We start from the raw sequence: 12,823 nt of genomic DNA, 5'->3' as shown, positions 1-12,823 counted from the left end.
TCTAATGTATTTTAACCTTCAAAACTTAAATATTGTCGATACCCGTCTCCCTCCCCCTTATTATCTCTTAACCCCCCCTTTTTTTCCTCGTATTTTCTCTAAAACACTTCTTCCAAATATTAACAACCATTTCTGTAAGGTCTGACGTGGCTGTTGGATCGTAAACATGGTCCAACATCCGAAAAATATGTAACCAAACGGATAATAAAAAAATAAAACATATGTGTGTGTGTGCGCGCGCGCGTTTGTGTGTGTGAATGCATTATTTTACAAACTTAGTCTGAACACTTACCTGAATTGAGAGCTAATGAAGGCGCATAAAGGACAATCGCCATATATATGATCTGCAACGATAATTTAATTTGATTTAATCGTGAAGTATATATCATACAAATGCACATATGAAAGGAAAATATTTAATTATAAAAGCAACCAAAAGAGAATTTGTGAAACATAGATATAGAGCTTTATCAGTCTCATGTATAACTCCAGTCTCGCTGTTTACGTTATGGATTAGTACCTTTTTACTCACCATTTGAATGCAGAATGTTAATGAACCAAGTGTCCGGACACCTCGACTAAAGCGCTTTTCCAAATACTGAAATAGAAAATAAAAATAGTTTATGGCCGATCTAAGTATAATTAACATTGAAACTAATGAGATCGATAGATTATCAGTAAAATGGTGAATAATATTATGAGACGATTGAACGTGTTGAATGGAATGAACAAATTTCGTTAGGTATGAAGATATTATCAGATTCTCGCCAAAAAGGACAAAGGAACATGTGAATTAAAGGTCAAATCACCGTTGTCTGATAAACGCGTGCCCATTAGCTACTATGAATGATTGGCTGACTAGCAAACCCGAGGGAACATATACAAACACGTAGTAATATCGATTCCATGCAATAGACTGTCGAAAAAAAATACTGAAATTGATACACAAAATTCTATATAGATACATAAAATAATCTATATATATAATATATATATATGCTTATAATATTTTGAACAAATATTAATTTTTGATAACTACAGACAAAAGTGTTTCATGCTCATGCAATCATCAGTGCAGGGAGTGATAATCACTGCTAATCGCCAAACTCGAACTCAATCAACGAAGTCAACCTTGGCTTTGCAGGTCTAGCGCTTTTTCTCCCCATCCACCAGGAATTAATACTTAATGAAACTGAACTTATAATTGAAAGAACTAACTTCTTAAAGGTTCTTCAGAGAAACAAAAATCAACGAGCGATTGAAAACAGGAAAATAAAAAGAATAAAAAGCAAATGAATCGATCTCACACACACACACACACACACACACACATATATATATATAAATCTGGGTAGTTTTTTTTGTTTGTTTATATCCGTTAGAAGCGCCGAGTGATAGTTTGATCAAGAGTCTTACTCGGGAATATATTTCTTAAATAATAAACACTCGTTTATTTTATAAAAAATTTCGCGTTGCAGTTTTTGGCTTCAAACGTATTTATACGTATTTTATTCTTTAAATTTCATTCGGCGCTTCTAACGGATATAAACAAAAAAACTACCCAGATTTTCAAAATGCGCGACCACGCGTCACCTATCCGGCTTCATAAAAACCCCGCAGTAAACAACATCACGTTGACTCTTCATCGAACTATCTTCCACTCTACATCATGTCGAAGAAAAAGAGAAAAAAAAGATTGACAAAGGATTTTTACTCCGAAATATATTTCTTAAAAAATAAACACTCGTTTATTTTATAAAAAATTTCGCGTTGCAGTTTTTGGCTTCAAACGTATTTATACGTATTATATATATATATATATATATATATATATATATATATATATATATATATATGGAGAGAGAGAGGGAGAACGCCCATCTTCCAGACTGATAATTCCCACACAAGGATGAAACACAGTACATAAACAGTACAAAATGTTTATCATAATACATTTTCTAGACTTCTTAACCAAGAATTTGCCTTATGAAGAAATTAAAAGTGGGTTGCCTGTTTCGCCTAATTAGATTGTGGAACACCCTCGTGACAACTCACTAAAATATCACCGCTTATATAGACTTTCACTAAGGGACTGGCAACGCTTACGTGGTTCCGTCCATAAGTACCTGATGTCTTTATTGTGTGGCCCAACTACTTATAGTGATCGAATTTTACATTAATAACGGTTATAATATATATGATAGAGCTGACTTAAGGGTTTTTATTATGTGAACAATCCCGGGCAACTCTCGATTGCCTTGCTGGCTCCATTTGATTGGTCAATGACACACCCAAAAACATGGAAAATAGCTTCAGTTAACGGATTTGGGATTGATAATAAAATATTGATACTCACATTGTCTTGCTAATTAAACAATGTCTTTCGAGAGAATAGTAGGGAAAGGTTGTTTATGCTACAATTGGGAGCAGTACCTGACCCTGAGGTCATCCTATCAAGGACTTCTCGGCATGAGAACACCGTTGTGTCTATGACACAACGATCACCGATTGGCTAAAATAGACCTGGGAGTTCCAGCCCCAACCAATCACCTCATCATATGAACTTATACACGAGCGATTTTGAACAGTGGAGAACACAGGTCATAGGAGAGGAGTTTGAGTTTCAGAGAAGAGATATCGAAGATTAGATAAGTTTCTAACTGCTTAGCCATACGCCGACGGTGAGTATCGTAGTCATTTCATCTCCTTGTAGCGAGCCACAAGACTCCTGGCTGAGTACGTCTATCATATTATAGCACCTACACAATAATAGATGAGTGGCTCGCTAAAACCATCCAGCTGCTAGAAACAATTCATCGCATTGATGCTATCACTGACAGAAGCCTCCCCTTACTCCGTATAATGATGGTGACAAGATTAAAATAAAATGAAAGAAAAGACGAACTAACTGATTTGTGACTGTTTATTATTCTGTCACTTTTTTTATCAAGAAATATTAATGTTTTATCGAGATTTACGATACATCAAAAGGATATTTCTTCAAACGGACTATTGGCGTCACGATTTCAAATATCCATATATATATATTAAAAATTGTTGTACCATTGTATTATAATAGACTTTGTAATTATATATTTGACCTGTTAATATAATGTTATAGCTGTAGAAACTTATAAATGTGTTCACTGAGATTTTTTTTAGTTGCTGTACGGAGTAATGTGCATTTAGTTGTAAGAGTTAACCCTACGTTCGAGTGACGGTACAGTGAAATTAACCTAATCACAACGTGGTGCGTATGCCATTTCCTTGGATTCGAGAAGATCGATTATGTCACTTGTGGACACTCCGGGAACTAGAGTGAAGAAAGCTGAAGCGACTAACCAATCCCCGTGTATCTATCGTGATATGAGAATTGTTCTGGGTGACCAGAGTAACTGTTGAACTTTCGGAAAGGTCAAAAACGAGCTCATATGCCGGCGAACCTAAAAAATATGGGGTGGTCGTCGTGTTATAATAGAAAGAATCATAACCAGAAAAAAACATCGAGGAAACAAATGCCGCAATAATCATCTGATTCGTACGAAATGAATGAATGACACTTCTTAACAACAGCAGCAGCAACAACAAACGCAACAACAACAACAACAGCAGCAGCAACAACAAACGCAACAACAACAACAACAGCAGCAGCAACAACAAACCCAACAACAACAACAGCAGCAGCAACAACAAACGCAACAACAACAGCAGCAACAACAACGACAACACTAGCAAAGAACAGAAATAACAATGTGCAACAACAGTAATGACAACAGCAGAGACAACAACAACAACAACAACAGGAAAAAAAGCAATACTAAAATCAACAACAACAACAACAACAACAGTTGGGGGCAGTTCCGCTGTTGACGACAACTTGTTAACTCAGCTTTCGCAATCGTAATACTCATCTGTTGCGATCGGTTTAAGTATTTCAGTAGATACAATTTTTATTTTCAAGTGTAACAAAACGTTCCACACCCTCGTCTGTTGGGAAAATACGAAGCATGATGTGGTTTGTATAGAATAGCTCATTCATTGCCCAATAAAAATAAATAAATAAAAACTAACAAAGAATAGACTTTATTAGATGAAAGACGTGAACCAAAACGATACGTTTTACGTTAACACCTGACGCTTTTGTTTCCAATGTAAAGTAATGTGCTGTTTAAAGTTCTTCTTTTGAATCACATGGCTATAAACCTGTATCAAATATGACTTTGTTCACGCATTGTAAGAGTTGCATAAAATGGCGTGATTGGCTTTATCAAAGGATGGTAATATACCGAAATCAGATCTATATATAAATTTATTTTTTTATGTTAGATTCACCAACCTGATGATCACATGGCGAGGCAGAGTTGCCATGCAAGTTTCTTGTCAAACGAGACCATATATTTGCTTGTATATCACTACCAAAATCTGCTTCCCTACCGACTACAACATGATAGTCTTCAAGACTAATATAAACAATTACTTTTTTCAGCCGAACACTTTATAATCATTTTTCTCTTAGTGATATTCTGCCCTTTCCTCCCATTGTTTCTGAGGCGACAATCATCGCTCAAATGATAATTTCCTCAAGTTTTACCTTCGAGTGCAAACTTAGATGTTATAATTGATGAAAAAAAATCGGATGCCGAAACCTGTAATTAAAATCGAAACGTTTTAATTTGCAATCTGACACTTTAACTGAGCTATTTTGGTTGGATATACGCTTTGTAATGTTAAGCATGTGTATTTGTACCGGCTTAAGAGCAGATAACTACGGTTGCCGCTTCTGCTATGTAGGTTATTCTTGAAAACGTTGAAAAATTATTTTGTTATTTAGAACAAACCAATGTTCCACAAAAAACAGCAAGACATATTTTTCTTTACTATATTGTTATGTTCCTTTTACGTGCTCGACGGAACTCCCATCTTTGCCGCATCCTCTGCAAACATGCTCAACAACAACCCTTCTAGCTACAACAAAACTAAGAACTTTCTTTTCTCTCACAATTTACCAAAAAACAAAACGGAGCTTCCAGTTATCTTCATAAACATCCCATCTGCGGAACAAAATATCACGAGTCTGTGTCCCAACAGACACACAGTGTGGTTCTGTTCAAGTCTAATGTAAACAAGTACTTGTTGAGGCTCTTGAATAATCAACTGTTCTTAGTAATCTTCTGCTTGTTCACCCATTGTTTTCTGTCCTACTGAAACGAGGCGCAACCATCGTTCAAGTGGCGATCTTTTTTACATCTTATTTTCGAGTGCCCCCAATTTCTAAAAAACTTCCACAACTTCACGAGTTTCAATTTTTGCATTCTTCCTCAACGCCTTTGTTTTTATAATAATCGTCCATCATTTATTAGGGTCAAAAGCTACCTAATAAGTATTAGTGAGATTTACAGATTGATGATCGAACATTATTAATGAAAGCATTGAGAACTATGATTAATTTATAGAACATGACCAATATTTGTTGATATTTGACTTGAATGTGGCCATTTTGTAGGTTGTAGGGAAATATTCCAGCGGTACGTACTTGACAACAATTTTTTCTTTGTTTGTGGAAGTTTCGTTTGATTTTAAGCAGAGTCGTTTCCAGTGTTCGTAGGAAAATAAGTGTTTGCTGAAAAAGTTTTTCGGGAAGGACGATCAGTCGAGCACTTACTATGGAAATATGATTATAGTAGGAAAAGACTAACAACTTCTCTTCTATGATAAAATGAAAGAACAGAGATCATCTCTTACTAGATTGTGAAGTTAGTTTTGTACTTTGTCAAGGCAAGAAAGAGTATTTGAGTAGTCAACAGTTGCTCCATCTTAGGCCGAACATAACTCTTATACAAATTGACTAACATACTTTCTAGAATGGTAGAATAATACGACTATTTTTGCCGTGACTTTAGCAACAGATTTGATGTAAGTCTTCCAATTCAGATCTTGGGTAAAATTTACTTCTAATAACTTGTCAAAGACAGCATGACCATTCACGCATTGCTGATAAAAACAAAAGAAGATCTTCGTTTTGAAAGTGTTCAAATCAACAAGCCAATTTACACATTGCATAACTTGTTCCAGATTAGGAGAAAATAGTAGGCAATGGTTTCATCAATGGTATTCGAAGTGCAGCCGTAGACAGTTGTTATATCTGCATAAATGTCAATGAATGATCTCAGAATATTATTAGGAAGATCATTGATGAAAATCGAGAGTAGAGTTGAGCCCAGAATGCATATTTGAGACATGCAAACACTGATTTTATGTTTCAGACTTCAGCCAATCAACAACTTCTTTAATAAGCCAATCCAAAAGAAAGGATTTAATAATTGAAAAGACATTTACAGATATGTCATAGTTAGAAAGCTTGTGAAAGCAAAATTGTGCAAAACTGTATGAAAGGCCTTGGATATGTCAGTAGCTATCGCCCTAGAGACATATACCCCGTCCATGGCTTCACTGATTGTGTGTGATATTTCGGTCAGTACATCAGCTGTTTATTTTGCCGGGAAAAAATCCATAGTGCGTGTCATTATGCAAATTGCTTTTGTTGATATGAGTTTTGAGAGCTGAAAGCCAACAAATAAAGAAAAAAATACAACAAATAAGAAGAGGCACTTGATAAAATATTTTCGTTAAACTATTTTATAACTTTTTATATAAATAAGGAATTTTTTTTTTTTTTTTGCAAACGAGCCACCGTCCATTGCTACCAATATTTCATTAAAAAAAAAAAGTATATCGACTGATCTCGAAGGATCACACCTATTAAACGTTATCCTCGAGTTTTTAAGTTCTCTCTGTACATTGGTTTGTTAGGATAACCTGGCATGAGAACACTTTTCCCTACAAGTAAACCCTGACTAAAAATTAAAAACTGCATAGTATTCGCAGTCCAAGATCGCCTCAGCAAGGATAAGCCAAGCTGGCTTTTACGAGGATTGGTGCACTTTCTCCAAGTGATGCTAATTTAAATAACATGAAGTTGGATACTCCATCAATGTAGATGAATTCTTGTCCTACAATTTCGTAAGAGGAAAAGACCACAAGAAATGTATGCTATACTATAATTAAATGGTAATTAAGGAGAAAAGATATGTTCTCAACTTCTTTACTAACTCAGCGTTTTAGATGTAACAAAAAAACTTTAATGGAATATTCGAATATGTATGTATTTTAAATAGACATCAAGTGTTAGCCCCAGTAAGAGGGTCCTTAACTTTTTAGAACTTCGACTGAAGTTAAATAACTACATGGCAAATATACCCGGAGAACCAAGTACAAGAAAGATTTTTTTAAATTGCACTAAAAGGGACATTATAATCTTTTTAAAAGTCTTCTCGGTCGGAATGGAATAGGTAGCTGGTGAATGCCTGGCATCCGGTATGATGTTCCATTCTTAGCTAGAACAAACTTATAAGAACATTTAAAATATGAAACCTTACGCTTATAATGACATTCCTTCCATCGAAAAATCAGGCATGTGGACAAAAGTATCGAGACTAATCCCGAAAGTAAATGAACCTCTAAAGGAAAACAGTGAATGCTGCATTTAGTACAGAAATTAAGATTAAAAAGTACTTTACAGTACAACAAATGAATTACTAGTAACTCTTAAAGAGATATGAGCTTAAGTCAAATTTGATAAACAAACAAAAAAGAAACAAACGGCAAAAGAAAATATCAAATTGCGAAAACAGTTTCTTCTTGTGATGGCATTTTGTTATGACGTGAATGCCTGGTAATACAAGTATCAATAAAGAAAGAAATATGGAAGGATTTTCATAGGCGATCACAGGTAATCACTAGGTTAGAAGCCTTTATAGGGAGTCAGTTAGCTTTGAAAAAGAATTGTTGACGCTGTGCAATAGTAAAAGCTTAATCAGTAAAAATTAACCCGGAGTAGAAAACGAATAAATTAAATTACTGATTAGAAACTTAGTCAAAACACTATGACAATTTCAAATTGTCACCGCGCTTCTCAGACTTGACTAGTCCCGACTTTTCCTTGTGTGGATACCTTAAAGCAAGAGTCTATCTATACAAACCCCAACCCCTGCAAGAATTAAAGGAAAACATCAGGAACGAAATAAGGGAGTTAAATCGCAATCCAGAGATTCTGCGATGCGTCATGAATAATGTTTTTGAAAGAGCAGAAATATGCGAAGCTGAAAATGGGCAAAATTAAAAAGACATTATTTCTCATACATAAAGATTGTTTGAATTTTGATTTTTTTTTTTAATTTCTTAATGTCTTAGTCAGATTGTGTTAAAATTAAAGAAGTAAAGAATATATTTACAGTGGGGTGCCTCGGGTTATATGTAGTGCCCGGTGTAGTCCCCTGGGGTGTCGTCGTGGTATGAATTATTTGAATTTCTCTTGCACTTGGTTCACCGGGTATATTTGTTAGGTATATTTTTTTAATTCTTTTTCCTGAATCCAGTTTCTCCTATGATTATAGGAATGATAGATATGGTTCCAGTTTCTTTGTATGTCGTTCGTAAGACCTGGGTATTTCATTATCATTTCCCTATAAGCCATGTTTAACCGACCATTATTGGGCCGCTATCTCCTACTAAAGCTGCTTCTTTTTCCTTCTTGCTCCTATCACTATGTTAAGTTTGATAGCTCCCTTCTGAAGGAACGTAGCGATAGGAATTTCATGGCCATAGTAGATGGTGTATGACTTATTTCCAACTATATATACATATATATATATATATATATATATATATATACTAGCAAAAGTACCCGTCGTTGATTGGGTTCAAAAACAGCCTACAGAAAATGGACTCTGATTTATGAAAGTACTAGCGAGAGGTACCCGGCGTTGCCCAGGTGTTTGGACGTGTGTGTATGGAAACTCCGGAAGTGGGGGCGTTTAAAAAAAATGTTTTTGTAGGTAAGTATGAGGATCGAACCCGAACCATTGAGGCAAAGTTGTAAATTAAAGTGTGAAAAAAAAGGGACGTTAACGATTGCCCCACCGCGAGATGCTAACGGAAACAAGTTGTTAGGCGAGCGACCGCTTCTCTGAAAAAAGCCTTTTGTAGACATACAGAAAAAGCGAACACACATACATGCATACATTTTCGCTTTTATATATATAGATGATAGGTTATGAAAAGGAAGGGTTGTAAAGAGATAGCTTCGAATTTGGGGGTATCAAAACCAAAGCAAAATATGATGAAAGTAAAAATAAAATAGATAAACCCCATAATTTATTATACCATACCTGTTCACACTGAAACACTTATCACAATACATTGTGACATATTTCCATTCTATGGAGGTCAGGCGTGAACGAACACCCCAAAGGTTTATTATACAATATTTCTTCAATACGCAGATAGATATGAAAAGATTTTATTAAAGTTTGTGCCTATTTCCATTCTATGGAGGCCAGGCGCGAACGCAGACTCCACAATTTTATTATACCATCCCTATTTAAGTTAAAACATATAAAACATACTTATCAAAGTATTATTATATACATTTATATCAAAAACACTTGTAAACGTTTTTTTTTATTTTTAAATTTTTTTTTCCATATTTTGTTGACCAGGCGCGTACGCAGGCCCCACAATTTTTATGAATCATCATTATGCCAGATCAAAGATGCACATTCCTGTGTCTCTATACATCTTCTATCATTATATGTAATCAGTTTTCTATAATAGTCAACCATATAGGAGCCTATTCGTGACCAGACACACACAAAGACGTTCAGCTTTATATATATATATATATATATATATATATTAACATATACACACACCTAAATTTATATATATTTATGTATTCCTATATATTTATACATGTATGTATACCTATATAAGTACATATATTTTTGTATAAATATATTTATGTGTGCATTTGTGTAGCCTTGACGTTTCAAGAAAACATCGTATTTTCAATCTATTTATCATAATTCAAATATATTTAGTGTTGTGCTTTGTTCCGTCCTTCTGACTGCATATTTCTATACAAACCCTATGAATGTGTGCGTCTATACCTGTTAAAATGTGCATGTCTGTTATTATCTACGGCTTAAATGTGCGTGTTTCCTTACGGCCATTATTAACCTGTATACGTATTAATGTGTCACTGTTCATTGAAAGATTTACTTTTACTTTTGATGACCCAGACAGCCAAAGAGAAATGTTATTCTTCCTTCTTTAATCTCGATTTGAATGTTTGTAAACTTGTAATTCAAAGAATTTAATAAAATAAAAATAATGGTGTTTGGTCCTAAAGTATTTTGAATTTATCACGTTACCTTTTACATATTCAATCTACCTCATTCCACAAAATTAAAGCATGAAACAAATACATTGCCGCTTACAAATGTCTGGCTTTTATAGGTATGACTGAAACATGTTTTGAAAATGTGCAGCTACATCATGTTTGGTCCCAGCTCCTAACATTTCGATCGATTTAATGTCCGACCTTCTTCATGTGTAGCTTGTCGAACTTTAGAATTTTTCTGTGGAAGTTGGGAATCTGTATGAAATTTTATACGGAATCCCTTATTTAATTTATGGAGGTATCTTACTTCGTAACCCATTGTAAGGGAGAATTCTTAGTAACTTGTAATCGTATTCTTGGAACTGAAACTTCAACACCCAGAAGAATTTTACTTAGTACTTTATTCGTTACGCTACACGTCCTGTCGAACAATACTCTAAATAATCCAAATAATACAACTCATCCATCCTCGTCTAAAACAATCCAGAAACATTGTAAGCCTGATGTAAATTTCTTGAAAGACACTGAGGAATACAGGACTGGAATTTAAAATGATGAGACAGATTCGACGTATTTTACAAAAGAACGTCAGTCAATTATCGAACAACATTTAGATCTTAACGACCGCAGCATACAAAAAAGAACATCATATACGTATAAATATACTCTAACATCAATTAACTCCCAAATTACACCCTAAGATCATTCGTAGACATTTATACTGAAGACACTACCATCTATGACAATACCTCAAAGGCTGTAAACGACCAAGTTCTCCACGATTCTCTCTCCTCTGCTCTTGATCACGTGGTGCAATGGGGAAATAAGTGAATGGTTAATTTTAATGCATCTAAAACCAAACTTCTATCTTTACGTCATCAACGCTCAGATTTCCGTCTGGCATCAATTGAAATGAATGGTTCTCGTCTTGGGGAGGATCCATGTTTTGACAAGCTTCTTGGTCTGACCTTTACTCTTAATCTGAGATGGAAGACGTACATCTAATCCATTGCTATGAAGATATGGTAGCATTGTCTACCGATTACGGTGATGCGTATGCGATGATTTCTCTGAAAGAATAAAACAGGAAGAAAAAAGGATCCGAAAGATGGTTTCTGTTGATAAAAGCAGATGCTCGCCAATTGGCATTTGTTAAGCTGTTACGTATATTCTTTATGATCTACTTATCTCTAACAGCACAGTTTTCAATTCTGAAATCAAGAACAATGTACTCACTGCTGGAACGTCATTATCTAACAAACTTTTCTCCAAGACCATCGATATCAATATTGATCTCTGCAACTCAATAAAAATATCCGTTTGAGTGCTAAAATGCCTACAACAACTAATATTTGGCTCATCTTTTATGAGGGACAAAGCACACTAATCATATGTGATCAATACATATGAGTGCTTGTCCTAGTTCTTTTCCTCATAGGAATTCTACACACTAGACAACGACAAGCCTATTCTGGCGATAATAAAGTAAGTAAAGATTATTCTCACTATTCGATCCAGGTTCTGGAGCATCATGTCTGCTACACTTTCCTTCTGCGGAATATTAGAGCTTGACATTATACAGGAGTGCTTAATCGTGATTGTTTACTTTGGCATGTCTGATAAAGCATTCATGTTGAGTGAATTCACATGATTTGTGTGTGTGAAAATGATAACGTTGCAATTCCCAATTCAGCAAAACACTGAACCGTTTCATGACGAATAGCTTCGTTATCTTTAGACCATTCAGTGGGTTCTTCCGACTGAAACACCATGCACAAATAGCAGTTTTAATCCTGTAATAAACATGTAAAACTAGCAGAGACCAGTGTGAATTCCACGGTTGGTTATCTACCGTCTTCCCGTCCTCATTTTTTTCCTATAAATACCTACAAATATATATATATATATATATATATATATATATATATATATACATATATATACGTTTTGATAGTAAAAACTATATACCGCTAATGTATAAATTCAATAAAGTTATTTGTTAAAAAATTGACACATTTTTTAAGCTCAATAAAATGGATTTGCACATTCAGAATACATATCCTTAGTAAAAAATTCAAAATTATATACTATTATACACTTATACAAGTATACACTTATACAGTTATATAAATATACTTGTGTTATGAGAATTGTTTACTAATGGCTTTTGACTTCTGTAGACGCGGAGTGAATATAACTAATAATATTTATATAGTAATCCCAACTAAATAAAAATAGCTCAATACAACAAAGAAATAAAATAGAACTTGATATAGAAGAATACAAATATAAGACTAAAAATATATTTTACATTAATTTACTTTCAACAGGGTCCTCAAATAAGATATATTGAAATTTCCTTAATCCGCGGAGTTTCAAAGAAATGCTTCTTCTCATTAGAGGAAAGATATTAGCAAATGAATATTAAAACGAAACTATCAATTTGTTTCTACTGACGTTAATTGAAACAGCATTACATGAATAATCCGTATACATATACGGCATAATCACGTTCTCGTCAGATCACCGAAGTTAAGCAACGTTGAACCTGGCTAATACCAGATGTGTGACCATTTGGGAATT

The 12,823-nt window shown here is 34.4% G+C and overlaps 1 protein-coding gene across 3 annotated transcripts in view; it reads right to left on the bottom strand.

The window, feature by feature from the left end:
- LOC145243440 (sodium-coupled monocarboxylate transporter 2-like) overlaps positions 1 to 12,823 on the bottom strand; it is a 134,641-nt gene that overhangs the window by 74,857 nt on the left and 46,961 nt on the right. For all 3 annotated transcript variants that reach the window (XM_080106331.1, XM_080106332.1, XM_080106333.1), the window contains exons 3-4: positions 533 to 598; positions 293 to 344 (exon numbers count right to left, since the gene is read on the bottom strand). In XM_080106331.1, the coding sequence (XP_079962457.1) occupies positions 293 to 344; positions 533 to 598 (118 nt within the window). The remainder of the gene's footprint in view (positions 1 to 292; positions 345 to 532; positions 599 to 12,823) is intronic.

The sequence above is a fragment of the Euprymna scolopes genome, chromosome 22, assembly GCF_053919585.1.
Source record: "Euprymna scolopes isolate OS-2025 chromosome 22, ASM5391958v1, whole genome shotgun sequence".
Taxonomy (NCBI): Eukaryota; Metazoa; Mollusca; class Cephalopoda; order Sepiida; family Sepiolidae; genus Euprymna; species Euprymna scolopes.
The sequence above is the reverse complement of the archived record's forward strand: the minus strand, read 5'-3'. Positions and strand labels throughout refer to the sequence as shown.